Source organism: Caretta caretta, chromosome 3 (assembly GCF_965140235.1).
Source record: "Caretta caretta isolate rCarCar2 chromosome 3, rCarCar1.hap1, whole genome shotgun sequence".
NCBI lineage: Eukaryota > Metazoa > Chordata > Testudines > Cheloniidae > Caretta > Caretta caretta.
The window spans coordinates 131180446-131201832 of record NC_134208.1 but is presented as its reverse complement, the minus strand read 5'-3'; the positions used below and the strand labels follow the sequence as shown (position 1 = coordinate 131201832).

The 21387-nt window shown below is 40.6% G+C and overlaps 1 protein-coding gene across 2 annotated transcripts in view; it reads left to right on the top strand.

The window, feature by feature from the left end:
* Positions 1-21175, top strand: part of COG2 (component of oligomeric golgi complex 2) — a 44691-nt gene extending 23516 nt beyond the window's left edge. For both annotated transcript variants that reach the window (XM_048843908.2, XM_048843907.2), the window contains 9 exons: positions 5421-5560; positions 7386-7447; positions 8838-8989; positions 9861-10058; positions 10927-10999; positions 11534-11676; positions 15291-15430; positions 16100-16280; positions 20731-21175. In XM_048843908.2, the coding sequence (XP_048699865.1) occupies positions 5421-5560; positions 7386-7447; positions 8838-8989; positions 9861-10058; positions 10927-10999; positions 11534-11676; positions 15291-15430; positions 16100-16280; positions 20731-20832 (1191 nt within the window). In that variant the 3' untranslated portion in view covers positions 20833-21175. The remainder of the gene's footprint in view (positions 1-5420; positions 5561-7385; positions 7448-8837; positions 8990-9860; positions 10059-10926; positions 11000-11533; positions 11677-15290; positions 15431-16099; positions 16281-20730) is intronic.
* Positions 21176-21387: the final 212 nt, after the last annotated feature.

Here is a 21387-nt window from a genome sequence, read left to right as displayed (position 1 = left end):
ATATTTACTATGTGTGTTCAAAAATGGATTATGAAGTGTATGGAAATACTTGTCACTACAGTTTTTTCATAATTGTGAACAATGTTACTGTATATCTGTGAGAGATGACATTTTACTGATACTTGTCAGCTGGAAGCTCAGTCTGATGTAGAGTAGGGCATAGAGACTGCAGCTTGCCATCTGAACAGATGACAAACTAGGAAATGGTAAGCCTTCCTCTTTTGTCATGCGTTCAGATGGTGAGATGCCTGTGTCCTTATCTAAACCAGAATGTCAAAATAGTTTTCTTGTGGTTTATTTTTCTTACTTGTACTCTCTTAATTGATAGAATCCTCTTTGTAACTAGCTCTATTGAAAAGGATTCTTACATTACTCCTTTTAAGATGGTGAAGTGACTATTTGTAACAAACGATCTCAAGGTGGGAGAGGGAGGAGGCATACCAGGTACATCAGTACAAATGGACTGTTTAAGAAAATGTTGAACTCTTTGCATATGTAGGTGTATCTGTCAAGTGGTTCTCCCTATTTTCATGCAAAACTATCTGTAATAAAAACAGATCAATTTCTCTTAGAATTTAAGGTCTCCTTCCTGTAAACACACAATGTAATTACTCACATGCCTAAAGTTAAGCACATGTGCTTGCGGGTTCGGGGCTTAAATAAGGGACAAGCATCATAAGGAGGTTAAAGAAAGAGATCCTGTTTTCATGCAGCTGTCTTGGATAAGGAAATACAGCAAATGTGTATGTGTGTGTTTGTTTCTAAAGAGAATGCTTTTCAGTTTTCCATAAAGCATCAGCTGCTCTTCAATGTTCCATTGAATGCCCTGTGTATGACAGTGTATCAGTTGCATAGTGCTTTTGTTCTTCATGCTGCTCAGGTTAAATTGGAATCTTTGTATCTTTATTGAAAGCTTATCTCCATGTTAAAAAAAAAAAAAAAAAAACCTTTTAAAATTAATCTGATATTGATCCATAATCCAGATTAAAAGAATTTGACCTTCAGTTACACCATGCAATCAAAATAGAGTACTTCTCCAACTGACTACTTAAATGAGAATTTAGCAATTCTGAATCTGAGTCATTAAAATATTTTAACCTAAAATCAATAAGAAATTAAAATTTCAAGTGTCAAAATGACTTATGGGTTAAGAATTTTGCTGATCTTCTCCACATGCCAAAATGGAACTGTGCTTTAACCATCTCGGGGCAAACCATACTGTAAGTTGCCATTGAAGACTAGTTCTAATAGTTTCTTCAGTTTCAAGGCTGGCCAGGAGCTTAATATCCTTGTTGTAGGTCCTAAGACCAATGAGAATTTAAAAAAGTAAGCTACCTAACAGTAGCTTTAGGCCTTCTTTTTGTAGATGTTTTAGTGCTTCATAAGAGATTTTTGCACACCACTGCACACAACGCTGCAGTATGTGGTAAAGGTCCTACCATTACAAACGCACTGCAGCAGAGATGCTCTGTTCAAATCAGAAATGTGGTGTGATTCATTGATGCTTATTCCAAAAAGCCAACGACTACTTATTAGACAGATCTGGATAAATGGCCAGCCCCAGGGATTGGTTAAGGCAGAGGTTGGCAGCCTTTCAGAAGTGGTGTGCCGAGTCTTCATTTATTCACTTTAAGGTTTCATGTGTCAGTAATACATTTTCACGTTTTTAGAAGGTCTCTATAAGTCTGTATATCATATAACTAAACTATTGTCGTATGTAAAGTAAACAAGGTTTTCAAAATGTTTAAGAAGCTTCATTTAAAATTAAATTAAAATGCTGATCTTACGCCACCGGCCTGCTCAGCCCACTGCCAGCCTGGGGTTCCGTTCACCTAGGCCGGCAGCAGGCTGAGCAGGGCCTGCGGCCGGGACCCTGGCTGGCAAGGGGCTGGCAGCCAGAACCCCAGACCGGCAGCGGGCTGAGCGGGGCTGGCAGCTGGGACCCCAGACTGGCAGTGGGCTGAGCAGCTCAGTCTGCTGCCACTTAGCCCGCTGCCCGTCTGGGGTTCAGTCCGCCGGCTCCTGTCAGCCAGAGTTCCGGCTGCCGGCCCCGCTCAGCCCGCTGCCGGTGTGGGATCCCAGCCCTGCCCACATAGAGTGGGTACCTACCTTCTCCTTGGTTCTAGCCCATTCTCTTCCTCTCTCTCTCTCTGCACTGAGCTGAGGGTGGGAGTGCACTGAGCACAGGGCTGGGGATGAAGGAGCAAGCTCGGGGTTGGTGTGTAGGGTCCTGCTAGGAGGTAGAATGAGGGAGGGGGCTCAGGGTTGGGGTTTGAGTGTGGGGTGCTTACCTGGGCAGCTCCCATTTGGTGCAGGGGGTGCAGGAGCTCCCGTTTGGTGCTCAGGGTGGGGGTGGGAATGTGGGGGGTGCGAGAGTCAGGACATGGGATGTGAGTGGGCTGGGTATGTGTGGGGGCACTGGAGTCAGGGCTGGGGCCGTGGGGGGGTGCAGGGGTTAGGGCAGGAGGCTTGGGGTGTGTGGGTGGGGTGCAGGGGTCAGGGCAGGAGGCTGGGGGTGTGTGGGGGGGGTGCAGGGGTCAGGGCAGGAGGCTGGGGGTGTGAGAGGGGGGAGCAGGGGTCAGGGCAGAGGCCTGGGGTTGTGGGGTTGCTCCCAGCCCCCTGCTCAGAGCGGCTCACAGCAGGGGGCTGGAGGGGATGTGCCCTGATTCCACCCCCCTTCCCCACTTCTTTTCCACCTCCTCCCCGGAGCAGCAAGCTTGCAAGGGCCATCAGCTGATTGATGGCAGGGAGGGAGAGGAGGAGGGGCAGGAACCCAGCATGCTGGGGGAGGGGGGAGCTTGCCTGCTCTGCAGCAGGAGCCACCATGGGGGGGTGGGACGGGACAGAGAAGAGTGGGACGGGGTGGGCAGGATTTTTAATGGCACGCTGCTGCCTGCCAGGGTCCCGGCCTGGGTTCGGCAGTGGGCTGAGCGGGGCCGGTGGCTGGGACTCGGCAGGCAGCAGCGTGACATTAAAAATTGGCTCACATGCCGTCTTTGGCACGTGTGCCGTAGGTTGCCGACCCCTGGGTTAAGGACATACAGGAGTTTCAGTATCCGAAGCAGTGAGGGTGTGTATGGTGTTACTTGCACGGTGGTGGTGATTATAAAGGCAGCATTTTTCAACAGCTATCAGGTAGTATCCAAGAGTTTCCTTTTTAAGGGAAATACTGCAGTATCTCAGATTCCACTATGGCACATTAACTCTGTGTATGCTGACTGTTTTATGGCACTGCTGTACATTGCCCTACGGTTAGCCTAAGAAATGGCATTTAAGCTGTGTCTACACTGCAATGAAAAACCCATGGCTGACCCGTGCCAGCTGGCTAGCACTAAGGGGCTGTTTAATTGTGGTGTAGATGTTTGGGCTTGAGCTGCAGCCTGAGCTCTGGAACTCTCCCACCAGTAGCGTAGCCGGGGGGGAGCGGCCGCTCCCCCTCTGAGCATAAGTGGCGCCTTTTTAATTTATAAACGCCTTTTTTAATTTTTACTCACCCGACGGCGCTCCGGGTCCTTGGTGGCGGGGGGCCTTCACTTGCTCTGGGTCCTCGTCGGCATTTTGGCAGCGGGGGCCTTCAGTGCCACCGAGGAGCCAGAGCGCCGCCTGGTGAGTACAAGCGGGTGGTACCTTTTTTTATGTCCGCTGCCCCTGTTCGCTCCACCCACCTCACTTGGGCCTGAAGCACAGGCTGCAGCCCAAGCCCAAATGTCTACACCACACTTAAATAGCCTTTTAGCCCAAGCCCCGTGAGCTCGAGTCAGCTGGCATGGGCCAGCTGCAGGTTTTTAATTGCAGTGTGGACATACCCCTTATGTCTTGGAGTCTTTAACTCATGTTAATTTTATTCTGTCTAATGCAAACCAAGCCAAGTTCATATAAAATTGGTTCAGTATTTTAAGTTACATTTAAGTTTGTTCAGGTTTTTTTAGGTGACTTCAAAGCTAGTGTGGCTTAGAATGTTACACTTATTCAACTTTAAGCATCATAGAACTGCTGAAGCAGTTTTCATCAGCTCTGTTTTTAATAATCTCAGTGAGATGTGTAAATTAGATCAAGTCTCAGACTATGTGTTGTACTTGAATTTATTATATATATATAAGGTTGTTAAGAAACTCAGATTTGTATTCTGTTACATATTTTTTGGCAAACATATGGTATGGAGACCATATTTTAAAGAATGAGCAAGAAGGACAGATTTTAACCTTAACTCTGCATTTCCTAATTTCTGTTAGATATCTCACCCTTAACATTACATTAATGTCACTCTTTTTGAATAAAATGGTGCATAAATGTTGTATAGTAACAAAGAACTACTCAGAATGCATCTCCTTTTCCTCAGGTGGTGGTTAGCTTTGTGCCTTGCAAAACACCGAATGTATGTCTTGATGAATCACATACCTCAAAGCCATGCAGAATGGCTTTGAGGTACTTGTAAACATCCCACTTGAGGTACACGACTCTGAAAGGAAGTAGTCTAGATAGTTATTCTGAATTATTTATTTGTAAAACATCTGTATACAACCAAAAACATCTAAGATAGCTATCTAAAATAAGGGCCTAATTTATTACACCTATAGTGCAAAGTAAACCTCATACTATGAATCGATTTCAAATTCTCTCCTCCTTCCCTTCCCACACCAGTTCATTCCGTTCCTACTTCACAGCTTTATCCCTACATGCCTGGCATTGACACTATCCCACAATCACCTGCTCCCACCTTCCTCTTCTCCTAACACTGAGCAACATGGGAGCGTCTCTTCTTCCACTTCCAGACCACTGGGTCAGCTCACAAGTCCTGGAGCACCTCTGAGTTGTTAGTTCAGTATACTTGGACAAGTACAGAGCACCAATGAAAGGGAGGTGTAGCTATGGAACTTGCACACTCATGGCATAATTCATGGTCAGTCTCATTTCCCTTCACCATGGAATAAACTGGATGATTGCTTCAGTTCCATTGCAACCCAGGCTCTGGCCTTATGTGGTATGTCTACACTACAAAATAAATCCTGTGGCAGTGTGTCTCTGAGCCCAGATTTATAGACTCAGACTCATGGGGCTCATGCTATGGCACTAAGAATGGCCATGTAGATGTTGCTGCTTGGGCTCTGAAACCCAGGGAGGGGGTGGGTTTCAGGAGCCCAAGCTCCAGCCTCAGTGGTAACATCTACATGGCTATTTTTAGAACTGAAGCTTCAGCTCAAGTCTGTAGACTCGGGCTCTGAGATCACTGCCATGAGTGGTGTTTTTGCAGTGTAGACATACCTATGGAGATTAGAAAGTTGGGGTAGTGTCAACTGACTTTGAGAAATGAGTACAACTATAATCTTTATAGACCACATAATAGAATCAGCATACAGTCTTGACTATTTAATAGGAAAAACTAAATTATAGTAGTCAGAATGTGTTTTTTCTTCATACAGAGATACACTATAAGCATGGATTTTATACAGAGATTTGAACGTCAGTGTGGATCGCAGGCCAGCGTGAAAAGATTAAGATTACATCCTGCCTACCTCAGCTTTAACAATAAGTGGAATTTGCCTGTTTATTTCCAAATAAGGTCAGTATTGGATTTATTTACTTGTAAGGAAGGAAGCAAAAGCGAAGTTTAGCCATGGCAAAAGAATGTAGCCCACAACCAAAGCTCCTCTGTCCCTGGGAGCTGTACTTGTCACATAAAAGCAGCTTTCTTAAAATGGAGAAGCCAAAATGTAAATAAATCTGAAGAAAAAGCATGGATACTGCAACTGGTTACCAGGGCATGTAATTATTTTATACAACTTTCACTGAGTTAGACAAGCCAGAAAACCAGTTAGAGTTATGGTGAAGTTGGTACAGAGTGTCACTGCTGATAAGACTGCCAGGGACTGGTCTAGACTAGTTTTCAAACCTTGTGCATCTTCTATAGCTCAGTCTCTGCTTATCTTCTTCCTGGAATTAGAAAGAATGTAGATTTAATAGAGTTTTTGCAAGGCTGGTGGAATGCTTAATAAACTTGCTATCATGGTAGAGTTCTGTTTTTTAAAAGCTCTAAAATAAAGGGTTGAATATCGTATCAATTAATCTGCCATGGTTCTGGGTTAGCTGTACCTCTAATCCCTTCTCTCATTTTACTGGGTGTACCTCCATAGGTGTTAGGTCTCATGACTTTACCTTTTCTGGGATGGAATCCTGCAATTCTCCACTCTTAGACCAGGTCCTGGGCTAAAGTAGCCTGTGTACCAGCTATGGTTATTCAGCTGATCCAGTTGGACTCAGTATGTGTAGTTTTCCCTTCTGGAGCTTATGATCAGAGGTGTAAACAGTGGATCAAAAGAGCCTTTAAAAAAATAGTTGTGTAATCTTAACAGTAAGAATGAAGTATAGCATAAGAGATAAGGAATTCGTAAAATAAAGGTCTACACACATCTGTCTTACCTAGAGGCTTGTCATCCCTTGGCAGAGAACCTGGGCAGGTCTCTCTTACTGTCTCCCAACAAACAGTGTCCCCTCCCTGAGAGTGTCAGTTTCATCCCACCAGAAGCTCTTTGTCTCAGATTGTCTCCTATATTTACAACTTGGTATACCCCCCCCCCCCTCTCTCTCTCTCTCTCACACACACACACACCCACCCACACACACACACACCCTCCCCTCCATTGAGCTCAGATGGTAAGAGGTGTGAATTGCCCTTGCATAATCTCTTAAATATCCATCTATGGGTGCCTGTCCAAAGCCTTTGTTGTATGCAGTGTTGTGATAGCTATTGAACAGATACATATCTTTAGGCTGTGTACACTGTTTAGGTAATGTATGTTGAAATGAGAATTGAAAGTTTTCAGTACTAACCCCCAAAGTTTTTTGTAGTTTAAAAAAAAAAAAAAAAGAGGTCAGGGCATCCAAATCAAGGGAGGAACTATTGATTTTTATCAGGTACAGAACTGTTTGCAGGACCTTGTGCCACTCACTGTTCATTAGCAAACATGCAGAAAGCTACAGGCACCATGATCATGTGACCTACCTGAAGGTTAACTAAAGCAAATGTAAGAAGTGAGATAATGTGTTGACTTTTTCAGTGTGAAAGCAATAAAGTAAACAAGTTAGTGTTTCTTACTAAAAGTATAGACACTGAATCATCCTCAAACTTGCTGCTTTTTACAGGATGTTTAAGATTATAACTTGAATCTCTTTCCCACTTGTCCCACTTCATTTCTGCTTGGAAAATTCCATTATTTCTCTTTTAAATGCTTTCCAGTTAGGGATCAAACTAAGTAAAAAACAAAAAAAAATCTCCCCAAACAAAATCCACACCTTCTTTATACAGCTGATAGTATAAGGCATGTTTAGACACCAGTTTAAATAATCATAACTTGTAATACTGAACAATATTTGTTTCTTTCTGTCAGATTTAGAGAGGTAGCAGGAGCCTTAGAAGCTGCACTTTCAGATAGCCTAGAAGAGGCACCAGGTAAACTTCCTTTACTAAAACTTGTAGTTTTTATTGTGTAAATAAAACTGTTTCCAGGTAGTGACAGTGATTGTTAGAGTAATCAGTCACACAAAGCTTTAGATCTTAAAATCATGTCAGTCTTTTTTTTACTGGTAAGTCAATTAAATGGGCTAGATCAACTCATTGATACAAATAGTGGTACCTGGTTTACACAAATGAGATGAGGGATCTAAATTAATGTAGGTCTCCTAGAAGATGCAATTAAAAAATTATGCCATGCTATTGGCGCGAACATCTTTCCTATTCAGAACACTACAGTTATGAAAGTGAGGAAGAAATGACCATTTCTAAGCAGCAAATGCACTTATTAATCTCAGCAGTATAGGCATCAACTCTAGGAGTCATTTGTCTGCTACATTGGCCAGAAATTAGACAGGAGCAATGAATTCATATCTATTTAGTGTATTAGGAGACTGGAAAAGTGAATTTATAATCTATTGAGTGAATTAGGAGGCAGAACATATTAAATGGGAATGGAGGAAAAGGACTGGTGCTGTGGGAAGAGCCAGGAGAGAAACGTACAGGGCCTTTTAAAAGAAACATTAAAGGCAGTGAAAGTGTTTGGTTTTTTTAATGGAATTAGTCTCTCTAATCTGTATAAAACAAATTTTCTAAGCATAGGACTAAAGATTATGAGAAAACAGGACAGCAGAGTTGGAGATATGGGACACGTTGCCTTTGTTTCTAGGATTTATGCATTAATCTTAGAAACTAAATGAAAAGCATTTACAGACTGAGAGCTAAGTACTATTCATTTGCAAACTGTATAACTCGATTGCCAAAACTGCTTTAAAAGTATTCATGTAATTGTAGCTTTTACTTATTGAACTTAACACTCCTTTGGTACCGAACAGTGATAACAGCTGCTGTTTATTGCATTGTGTTGTCAGGACACAGAACAGTTGCTGCTCTGATTGGCAACTTTCATGCACTCAGTCAACTTAGTAACTTTTTTAATGTACCTTGTGAAACCTGATAAGATAAAATTTTCAGAACTAGTTTTAGTTATCCTATTAGGTGAATAGTCAGTAAATATAGAGACAATGTAGTTGAACGAAGGGCAAGATTCTTATGTCACCTTTGTGTTGCACATTTATGCAATGTTAATGGACACTTGATCCAGGGGAAAGTAGGTCTGATATTAAAAATTTGGCTTTAAACAATTTCAGTAAATTATCTTGGTGATGTTGAAAACCATTTTGAAGTCATTTTTAAAGTTCAAAGTATTTTGATTTAAAAAAATTAACAGTAAAAGTACAGTTCCATAAGCTTTGAAAAATAAATTTTCAAAACAAGATCTTAAATCATGATTAGTAATATAACCATTATCCCCTAATTATTTTTTTAGCTGGAAGCTCATATTGCCTTTTGGCCACTCACCTGGTATGGGTGAGTCTTCTGAAGTGTTGGTCAGATCAGATGTTTTTACCATTATTAGCACACCGCCTATGGAAATTTACACTGCAGATTTTAGCACGCTACTCTGTGTTTATTAATGAGGTAAGAGAATGACATGCTTATGCCATTGATACTTATTGATGGCCTATACGTACCAAATGAAATGTGTTCAGTTTAAGTCTATAATTTCTAATATATTAGTACCTTTTAGACTAAGAAATGTGTATCAAGTACAGTTTAAATAGAGCCTTAAAACTAAAAAAGATATTGCAAAAGAATGTTAATGGTCACTGTTGGGAACTATCTTGAATCATTACTTATATGAAAAAGTGCCATAGAGAGACAACCCATTCACAGAGTTGTCTCCTCTCAAGTCATTACAATGGGACTGATACTCATGCTTCAGTTCTTCTATGTTGCAACTGAAAAATGGCAGTATTGTTTACAGTGTCACTATACTGCTGGGGAAATCAGCCAGTGGAACCCCTAAAGTTCACAGGGGTAACATTTTTAGGAGTGTGAAAATTGCAACATCCTTTGTGAAATGAAAAAGCATAGTCAAGTTCTCAATTTCCATCCTTCTCCCAGTCTCTGCAATCTAAACCAATGACAGTGGTTTGACTGTCATCACCTCATTTTATGAACTTTGGCCCAAAGAACAGATTCAGATACAGAATACATAGATCTCTTTAAAGACATTGATTTTTACACACCAGGGTCTTGAGATGATGCTGTACAATGTTAGATATTCTGCGGCCTTTTGTTAATATTAAAAAAAAAAAAAAAAAAAAAAGAACAACCCTATGTAAACCAAGTACAACGAGGCAGAATAGAAACTTAGATGCTTATAACTTCTGCAAATGTTGTACTGTGTTGGGAAAAATTTGCAGAAGACTTTATACACTGCAATTTTGAGCTCAGCTGTAACTATCTTCTCAAAGATTGAAGTTCATTTCTCACTTGGCTACTACAGCTTTTGCTCAGGCCCATCTCCAATGAAAGTACAAAGGACAACAAAAAATCGGTGGCAACCAGTAGCAAGGAATCCTCTGTAAACCCAAATCCCAGTGAGGACCAGGGAAATGGCGCTCCAGAAACACAGCGTTTACCTTCTATATCCAATACTCAGTTGGTATATATTGCTGCAGATTTGGATAGACTTAAGGAGCAGGTTAGTACATGCTACTATATGTACAAGAACATTTTCACTGATCACATGTCAATACTGTTTGGCATATTGCTCACAACATCTTAAATATTTACTAGTGCTGAAACTAGCATAGTCGAAGTAGGGAGGTATCACAAGCAGCAAAGCTTTAGGGAGGCGCTGTTGTTTTTATTCAGATCTGGTTGGTTACAGAGCTACCAGTCCAGGTACAGGTAATTAAGGAGTCTAGTTTTTCAGTATAATGAATTTTTCAGCAGCTGTTGCACTGGCTGCTGAAACCAGATTTTTCCGTTCACTTTTGGCACCAGTTAGCACTGCCCCAGTCCTGCACCTCTCCTTGTGTGAATGATGAACAGCAAGGACCTGGTGTCCAGGGGCACAGTGCAAAATCAGGCTTCATGTTTTGAGCTATTTCTGGTCTAAACAAATATTTACTATTTTAACCTTTGAGCCTCAGCAAGATTTTACTGTTAACAATGAGTTTAAAGCAAAATTCTAAATCTCACAGATGGTTGGGTTGTACAGATCTGCTTGGAGGGTTTCCTGTGCTTTTGATTAAACTGAACTTCCTAAAACCTTTGAAGGAGCCAGCTTGTTACAATAATATGAGTAATATGGTGTTTCGTTAATTCTAATGTTTTGCCTTGAAGGGCCATGGTGGGGGGAGGGCACCAAATGCTTAATGCCATTTTCTCGGATATGTCATGTATTTTGGTCTTGTTGATTCCCATTTAATAGTCAGTAAAAATATACCCAGTATTTAAACATAACACAGTCTCTCCTTTTAATGCATGGGAGATTTTCAGACCTTGAGAGAACAAACCCATATGTGTTCATAATAATGGTTATATGCATATCTGTTTTTGTTCAGCTTCCTGAACTCTTGGAAATTATCAAACCAAAACTTGAAATGATTGGCTTCAAGAATATATCCTGCATCACAGGTAAAACTGGGAGTTTGATTTTAGTCATTTGGGGAAACAAAGGGAAAACATTATGTGTATGTATATTCTTGTAATATTTACAAGTAAGAGTTTTTTAAAAAAACTATACCATTTGATAGTTCTTTAAAATCTAATTTGGACTAGAACAGTTAATTAGAAATAGTCTTAAATGGGAGCTTCAGAGCTGGAAAAAATTCTACTGAACTTTGGGAGAGTTTGTATCTGATTCTGAACTTCCTGAGTGTGCCTCATCTCTACTATTACCAACACTAGAAAGCAATTAATCTGATGATCTCCCCCATCCCCCCCTTTTTTTTTCTGGCTGTGACATGGACTTTTAGTAACTATTTCCTAAGCTGTGTAATGTTAAATATAGGATTTGATTGCAGAAATAATATCAGAAATGTCTTTGTTACATATCCTAGAACAAGATGTATTGTATGGAGTGGGGATGGAAAGGGTTGCACAAGTTTGCTTATGTCTGGGGCTTGGCAGTGTAGCTTAGTTTCAGCTTCCACATTTGTAATTCAACAGGAGCCTTGGAAGACTCTCAGGCGTCTTTATCAGCCTCCATGCCTACCTTGAATAATAAGATTATTCAGGATTTGAGTGAATCCTGCTTCAGTTATCTGAAAAGCGCACTAGAAGTACCAAGACACTATAGAAGAACCAATAAGGTCAGTGCTGATCTCATGTGAAAAGAAATGCTCTCATGAAAGGCTGTGAATACAACCAGCTGATGTATTCAGGGTTTCTACCACACCTATCTATAGCTGCTTGCAAATATCCCTACTTTGTGACTGTTTAATTCCTGCCACCATTTCATTCTTGCCACGCTCAAGAGAACTTTAATATGGTCTTTAAGAAAAATATCATACTTGGCTCTTAAAGTGTGACAGTAGTTGCTAAAACCTGCTGTCACCCTTAGGTGTCCTAAAGAACAGTTGGTTTCAAATAGCAAGTGCCCTTGAGGCAAAACTGTTGTTGGCACCGTTGTCAGGGCAGATTGGAAACAATATGGAAATTGATCTGTCCTCTCATCCTTAGATTTGGTCCTGTTCTCCACAGACCCCTCATCTGTCTTGTCCTAAGTCCGAGTTGTAAGCACAATGGCTAGGTATGATCGTACCTGTTTTGTGGACAAATAGAGAGCGTTAGTCTGTTAGTCACTGATGCTGTCAGTCACTGATGCTGTCAAGGCTGTTCATTTCATGAATTTATTTTCTTTTGGGTGGGGGGAAGCCTTGATTTAAATAATCAATTTTAATCAGTTTTTCCATTTGTACTTCAGTTATTTTCTAAAGAATTCTCAATGGTTGATATAACCATTAAAACATAAGAATGGCCATACTGGGTTAGACCAAAGGTCCATCTAGCCCAGTATCCTGTCTTCTGACTGTGGCCAATGGCAGGTGTTTCAGAGGGAATGAACAGATAATCAAGTGATCCATCCCCTGTTGCCATTCCCAATTTCTGTCAAACAGAGGCTAGGGACACCATCCCTGTCCAGCATGGCTAATAGCCATTGATGGACCTATCTTCCATGAAAGTATTTAGTTCTTTTTGGATCCCTGTTAGTGTCTTGGTCTTCATAACATCCTCTGTTGATTTACTACTGAATAGAGCCTTCACTATATTTGGTACATCTTTTTGCTACCTAGGATGGTACTCTATAACTAAGTACATTTATTTAAGCATTTATGTAGCTTATTATTTTCAGATTTTTTTAATTGTACATTTTTAGTATGTTAGAAAATGGTGAATCATATATTGCTTATTTTCCAGATAATTCAGTTTTTGCTCATGATTTCTGTCAAGCTGCATTAGGATGGTAACTGGAATTTAATTAAACATAAAACAGCATATACAATGTATTTTTATTAAAAACATTTATGTAAAATGTTTTGGATACATAAACTTCTTAACAAAACATTTCATGTACAAGTAAATAATTTATTACATAGAGGGGTTAACTATAATCAGTGAATTACATTGATTATTTCAGGTCAGCCTGGGAAAATTTTTGAATATGCCTAAATGAAAATGAATGGAGCATAAGTTCCTACTCACTCTTGAAAATGAGACAGTCTCCTAAGTTACTTAATTGTCCTTCAGACTTTTAAAACTAGTAGATTTCATCCCCTCCCCCCTCATTTTTATTCATAGACTGAAAGGAAGAGACAAGTTTTCCTGCTTTTTCAACTCCCAATTGATTTTTCAACTTTGAATGAATTTGCACAAATGAAGAAAATATTCTGTGTGCGCCTTCAGAAGCAGCTACTCTTGTCAATAGCTGGTTGAGCATTTCCAGGTTCCAGGTGCTTAGCTAGTGACTTCCCCCAGTTCAGTGATGTGATTTTCTTTAAAATGAGAACTGAGCCACTCAGAGCTCAGGTAAGGAGAAGCTATAAAACATGCCTACGAGACCTCGGGTGGGCTCGGTGAATGATCCTAATGATCTTTGTTGGTGTCTCCTGGAGTCAGAGGCCTGGTCTCAATGCCGGTGATTATCTTGGCCAGTCTCTTGCATCCAGAAGCATAACCCCTTGGTCCCCAACAGGATCAGGCCTTTAAAACAGTACATGGCCTGTGGTGTCCTTTTTCTAACGCTTGACTTCAAAAGTTAGATATTTTCCCCCCGATACTGTCTTTATATAGAAAAGCAGCCTTTAACTTAAAGCTGTTGCTAGAGGCACATGGATTCAGCGTACCTATTTTTTATTTCAGTGTTTTAAGAGGTGATGATAATTTTAGGCCTTAACAGATTTTGTATTAAACCTGTTTAAAATGAAATCTGACATTTTTTTATTTTGATGTTTAAATTATAATAAGGTTTTCTTTTTAAAAATCTGATTTCAATAAATCCGATTTAAAAAAAAAATCAATTATTTTTATCCACCTTGCTAGTGGGAGACTCAGGAGACATGGTTTTATTTCCTGTGTGACCTTGGGCAAAACATTTAGTCTGTCTCAGTTGCCGCTCTGAAAAATGGGTCTTTGCCAGAGGTGGTGTAAGGATAAATGCACTAAAAAGTGTCAGGGACTCAGATGCTATGGTAGTGGGGCGATATACGTATCTAAGACTAGGGCTGGCTGGTCAACGAGGGTCGGACTGGGATGAGGAGCCAGGGGTAGGGAAGAGACAAGACTGGGACAAGTTGGGGGCATGGGGCAGAAGGGGTCAAGCCTCGGGAAACTCCCAAACTTCTGTGCCCATTCGAGTACACTCCCCTCCAGAGACTGGAATGGAACCAAAATTCCTGAGTCTCACCATTACTGTGCTCTCAGGAAATATCTCTGAAATTCCCTGGCATCGTCTCTCATCCCCCTCTAGTCTGGTCCAGATAGCGGATGACTATCTACTACAGCTACCTGTCACTCCATTAGCTCAAATGGCAGAGGTCTGTGGTCAAGCACAGTAGATCCATGTACATGTCGGTATGATACCACATGAGAGAATTTATTAAATGGCTACTTCCTGATCTCGGGGCAGATTAATGTGGTGTTTCCAAAGACACATAGTGGAACAGATACCTTCGTCAATGAGGGAAAAGAAGTATTCTGTTAAATATATGGCAATTTCTGGACAATTCCTGAGTCACAAGATTGCAGAAGTTGCACGGAGTACACCATCATGTGGGGATTGCTGACAACAGGCTGATTTGCCTCAATACGCAAATTGCGGGATATACATACAACTGCCTAGGTGACTGCTGACTCCTGCCAGTTACATCTTTTCCTGTTCTCAAAACTAGGAGATTCAATGGCAAAAACTCTAAGGCAAAGTGAGGCTTGCTTGGTGATATGTCGTCCCCTTGCAGAACACTGAGTTGAGCAAAATTCAAACTTCTGAAAACCAGGAAATGCAGAGTTATTTGCAGTCTGAGCTCTGCCTCTTTCAGCAGTGCCCCAGTACTCCCCATTAACAGACACGTTTATTCTACCACCCCACAGTTGCTGAAATGAACACACACTTCACCTCCCTTTACCAGCTATTCACTCACCCACAGGATTCTGTCTAATGCTATTAAAGGACAAATAGGGGAAGGGAGGGAAAGGTTGCCTATGCCACTTTTCCCTCTGTTCTCCTAGAGCTGATTTTCAGAAGTTTGAGTTTGGCTCAACTCCACATCCTGCAAGAAGATGACATATGCCCAAGCAGCATTAACATCCTTTTTGCCATTGACTATGCTTTGCGTTTCACGTGTATGGTATATTTGACATGGCATTCTTAAATAACAAGATATTTATCTGCTCTGTTCTCCACCTTGCTTCCTACATGATTTACCAGGAGGTGCCAACTAAAGCATCACCTTACGTCGACAGTGCTCTTAAACCTTTCTACCGACTGCAGAATGAGTACAAGGATATGTTGACGCAACCCAGGATTCATCAATGGTTGGAAAGTGCCCTATCTGAAAGCACACAAAAGTAAGTGAAAAGATGATAGAACCATACAGAACAATCTCAGTGTTTGCCAAAACTGTAACCTTAACTCACCGGTCAGTTTTTTTTATTTCAAAAACAAAGCAGGCATATTCCGTTGTTAGCAAGGTATGTTCATAGGGAGGTGGTGTGGTCTTGTGTATACCACATGCAGGACTGGGAGTCAGGAGACCCAAGTTCTGTTCACAGCTCTGCTACTGTCGGACTGTGTGACCTAGGGTGAAGCACTTAACCTCTGCTGCACTTTTCCCCTCTTTAAAATGCATGTAATAGGTTACCCATTTTTTTAAAAAGCTTTTGAGATGTATGAATCAGGTGCTCTGTATAGGAGTTAAGTATTTTTATTGTTTCAGTAATTACTCATAGTTGAAAATAAAAAGGCATTTAAATATTGGACACCTCAAAGTGTTTGAATCTAGAAATTACACTTATTCTGTGGGTGGGTAGAAAGACTGCTGGATAATAAAGAGACATGTCTTGTCTTTAACACTGAGCTCTTTTGTCCAAACCTGCCCCTATAAATATCCTGATGAGAGTGTCTCATTCTTCAGAAGAATACCATATTATTTTGCCTTTTTCTTGGATCGAATGGCGTATTGCCTGAAATCCTTACTTACGTAGGAACTTAAATTCCATTAACCTCTCTTTACTCAGGTATTATGAAACTGTATCAGATGTTTTGAGCTCTGTAAAGAAAATGGAAGAGAGCCTGAAAAGACTCAAACAGGCCAGAAAAACTGTAATTCCAAACCATGTTAGTTCAAATGGGGGCATGAGTGATGATAACAAAATCAGACTACAGTTGGCCCTGGATGTTGAGTACTTTGGAGACCAGGTAAGTTGGAAGAGAAAAGTCTGCTTATTAAAGGGTTATCACTAGCTATTTCTTGTGGACCTGTCTGAGTTGTTTACAGTTTTGTTCAGGTCTGCTAGAAAAGGTTGCATGCAAATGCCTGTATAAGTCTGACTTCCATTAAAGCCTATCTCCTAAGCATAAAGCAATTCTCAATTACCACAAATAAAAACTAAAATAATATTTTACACTTTTCCGCTTTATTCATTTAATTATATGGGTTGGGAATGTTGCCGGCACCCGGGTAACAAACCAACTCAAGCTGTTGTTCAGCCTCTCGGCACTGGGTGCCGGCAACAGCTAGAAGTCTTGCATTTCTTTGTTAAAATTCAATTCAATGATCTTCAGAACTTTCTGTTGTGAGAATGAAGCATAAGAAGAGATATAAGCCTCTTCTATGGTCGGAGTCTAGAGCCAGAGCAAGCATTTCCTTAATTCTAATTTTGGCTCTGACCCAGCAACTCTTGTGGCCCTGAGAACATTTAACAGCCTCTGCCTTGATTTCCTCATGTGTTGGCATTCTTACCTGAGTTACTACGTGAGGAGTAGTTAATCTTTTTGAAGGGCTGTGAAAATGCCAGCAAAGCAATAAGTATTACAATGCTTAAACTTGATTCACTTTTGAAATATCATAATGTCATATATAAAACAAAACCTTAACAAACACATACAAATAGAAAAAATGCACAAGACATGCAGTATCACTAAGCTTTTTCATGTTTTTGTATTTGTAACCCTCTTCCCCCCCATCCTCTTGTCTGTCTTCTCTTAACTTGTCACTTCCCTGAAGTGATTGTCTCTTTAATGTGTGATGTTATTTACTTGTATTATCTAGCATGCTTTAGGGTGCTCAAAGAATAAATGAAGTTTCCTCAAGGTAGGGTGTGTGTACACTCCTCACTTCAAATTACGCAAACTGAACGTTCATGCTGAACTATGGACATACTTGGTATATTTTTCAGAAGCAAAGCATAAATATTACCAGCTAAGTGCAGCTTCGTAACATTAGTTACCAAATAATGTCGCTTTTTCCCTTGGTTATGGTTGTGGAAAAGCATTTAAGTGTGATGATAAATAAATAGATCCTCTAGTCCATCAAACTTCCTGTAAATACATGCTTCCCTGGTACTGGGGTTTAGCACAGGGGTTAAGGGAGAAGACTTTGTGGGAACCTCTTGTTAAAATAAAAGTAGCAAATATTGTTACTGCTAGGGCTGTCAAGCGATTAAAAAAATTAATTGCAATTAATTGCGCTGTTGAACAATAATAGAACACCATTTATTTAAATATTTGTGGATGTTTTCTACATTTTTCAAATATATTGATTTCAATTACAACACAAAATATAAAGTGTACAGTGCTCACTTTATATTTTTATTACAAATATTTGCACTGGAAAAAATAGAAATAGTATTTTTCAATTCACCTAATACAAGTGTAACTTTAGCATCCTCATGGCCAAGATGGAGTCTGCTTTGCAGGCAGCTCTGGCCAAGAGAAGGCGTGCACAGGAATGCAGCAGGAAAAATCCCTTCCATCCCAGGGGCACCTGTTCCAAACCCCCCAGAGTGAATGAACACACACACACACCCCACCACCCACCCCAGGAAAAGTTCAATGGATATAACAAAGGGAGATATTTATTTACAGAGGGATGAGAGGAGAAAAACAACAAGGGGAAATATAAGAGGAGCAGTAAAACAGGGTTGCATCCAAACCAAGGCCCCACAGGCCTAGTGGTAGCACAGTCTGAAAGGGCAGACACCAAGCAAATGTGTCTGCACACAGAGTTCAGGAGGCCTGAGCAAAGTTCCAGTTCACTGCTGAGTCTTGGGTGCTCCTGGTCATCTTCAGCGCCAGTAAAATTCCCCGAACAAACCCCGCCGGTGCCCTCTTCTGCTGCTCTCTGCAAAGCCACACAGAGCGACCACCTCCCCACTTAACTAGTTACAGCCTCCCTCCTCATTCCCAATGCAGAGTCACAAGCCCCAGTTCTCACAGCCCCATGCAGCACTGGGCAGCAGTGATACTGGGTCCAGCTCCGGCCTGTCCTCGGGCAATTCCTCCCTTGCACACTGCTCCTCCTGGCTACTGTCCTTTCCACGCTTCAGGCAGGTTCCCTGCTGCTTCACTTTGCGAGGGCCTGTGGGCTGCAGCCCTTCTCTCTCTTGCTCTTGCTCCAGAGCCCCACCTGGATTTTCCCTCCTTTTCCCCCTCCCCCACCCCTCCTTAGGAAAAAGATTTAAAGGGGCCATGCTCTCTAAACCCCAAGGGGTTACACAAGTACTGTAATGCAATCTCTTTATCATGAAAGTTGAACTTACAAATGTAGAATTATGAACAAAAAATAACTGCATTCAAAAATAAAACAATGTAAAACTTTAGAGCCTACAAGTCCACTCAGTCCTACTTCTTCAGCTAATTGCTCTGACAAACAAGTTTGGTTACAATTTGCAGGAGATAATGCTGCCCTCTTCAGTGTCACCTGAAAGCGAAAACAGGTGTTCACATGGCACTGTTGTAGCCAGGGTCTCAAGATATTTATGTGCCAGATGCACTAAAGATTCATATACCCCTTCATGCTTCAGCCACCATTCCAGAGGACTTACATCCATGCTGATGACAGGTTCTGCTCGATAACAATCCAAAGCAGAGGGGACCGACGCATTTTCATTTTCATCATCTGAATCAGATGTCACAAGCAGAAGGTTGATCTCCTTTTTTGGTGGTTCGGGTTCTGTAGTTTCTGCATCAGAGTGTTGCTCTTTTAAGACTTCTAAAAGCATGCTCCACACCTTGTCCCTCTCAGAGTTTGGGTGGCACTTCAGATTCTTAAACCTTGGGTCGAGTGCTGTAGCTATTTTTAGAAATTTCACATCGGTATCGTCTTTGCGTTTTGTCAAATCTGCAGTGAAAGCATTCTTAAAACGAACATGTGCTGGGCCATCCTCCGAGACTGCTATAACATGAAATATATGGTAAAATGTGGGTAAAACAGAGCAGGAGACACACAATTCTCCCCCAAGGAGTTCAGTCACAAACTAAATTAATGCATTATTTTTTTAACAAGCATCAGCATGGAAGCATGTCCTCTGGAATGGTGGCCGAATCATGAAGGAGCATACGAATGTTTAGCATATCTGACATATAAATACCTTGCAGTGCCGGCTACAAAAGTGCCATGCAAACACTTGTTCTCACTTTCAGGTGACATTGTAAATAAGAAGCAGGCAACAGTATCTCCTGTAAATGTAAACTAACTTGTTTGTCTTAGCGATTGGCTGAACAAGAAGTAGGACTGAGTGGACTTGTAGGCTCTAAAGCAGTGGTGGTCAACCTGCGGCTCATGGGCCGCATGCAGCCTGTCAGGGTAGTCCTCTGGTGGGCCGCAAGACAGTGAATGGTGAACCACGGCCACTGGGAGCTGAGGGTGGCTGTGCCTGTGGATGGTCAGTGTACACAAACTGTCTCGCGGCCCGCCAGAGGATTACCCTGATGGGCCGCAGGTTGCCCACCACTGCTCTAAAGTTTTACATTGTTTTTTGAGTGCAGTTATGTAACAAAACAAAAAATCTATGTTTGTAAGTTACACTTTCATGATAAAGAGAATGTACTACAGTACTTGTATGAGGTGAATTGAAAAATATTATTTCTTTTATCATTTTTACAGTGCAAATATTTGTAATAAAGATAATATAAAGTGAGCTCTATACACTTTGTATACTGTTTTGCAATAGAAATCAATATATTTGAAAATGTAGAACAACATTTAAAATATTTAATAAATTTCAATTGGTATTCTGTTTAAAAGTGATTAATCGCAATTAATTTTTTTGAGTTAATTGCGTAAGTTAACTATGATTAATCAACAGCCCTAGTTACTGCATTATTATCAGTTTTAACTCTGTCAGCACAAGCTGACTTCAGTTAGGAGTGTTCAGTTCATGCACACATAGCATGTTTTAGATCAGATCCTCTATAATTGCTGAGAAGATAAATTTGAAAATTATCCATTGTTACAGTAGAACAAAATAAACACCTTAAAATTATTTCAGTAGTTTATTTAAGTAATAGTTTCTTGTCACACAAGGCACACTTGTCAAAAATATGTCCTCAGAGAGCTAATTCTCATAAGTGGTAAGTTTGCTGGATAAACTTTATAGGGATCATTAGCAACAGGCACCCTGGAAAACTGCTAAATATTTGCCTGCAAAACGTATTAAATGAAAATTCTTAAAAGTTGGATAGTTCTCTCTTTACAGAGATGAACACGTATAATAATGGACTTTGCTTTGTCAGCACACAACAAAACATGATATGCTTCTTTTCTAGATTTTTACAATAGAATAATGCAGACAAATAAGGCGTCTACCTTATCCTACAAAAAATGTCAGACAACAATTTAACCCTGTCTTCCGTGGGTTTTTTTTAGATGCAAAAGATGGGATTGCAGACAAGCAACATAAAAAGCTTTTCAGCTCTTCTAGAGCTTGTTCTCGCTGCCAAGGATCAGACTACAGTGGAACAATCTTAAATATATTTGAAAACGTGTGATGAGGATGAACCAGGTCTCCAAAAACGGGAGGGAATTATTTCCCTCTTCATTCTTTTACCAAACACTATGTAGCAATGAAGTGCTTCCTAATGCGTCTCCAGCAACAAGTCAATGCATCTTCTGTCAAGATACCCAAAGACTTGTTTCAACAATAAATTACAAGAGAGCATTCAATGTAGTTTTCCATTGTATGGAAGGCAGTTTAAAGCATTCTAAACTTTCTACTTTAGATTAAAAGCAAAGCAAATGTTTTTATTTTTATTGTAAATCTTAGTGTGGAAGAACTGACTTAACGATTAAAATAAATATATAATAAATTGTCTTCCTAACTGTGTCATTGAGTGGGGGACGGAATCGTGCAGTGGAGTCCATGGGTTTAGGGGTTTTTCATCAAAATGTTTAAATCCTGAGTCATGTTTAAACTTAATTTTCAAATGGTGATCCTATGTGCTGACATCTAGTATATAAATGTGCCACTCGTGGCTACTTTCAGACCTCTAGAACTAATGAATACATATACAACGGGAAAACTCT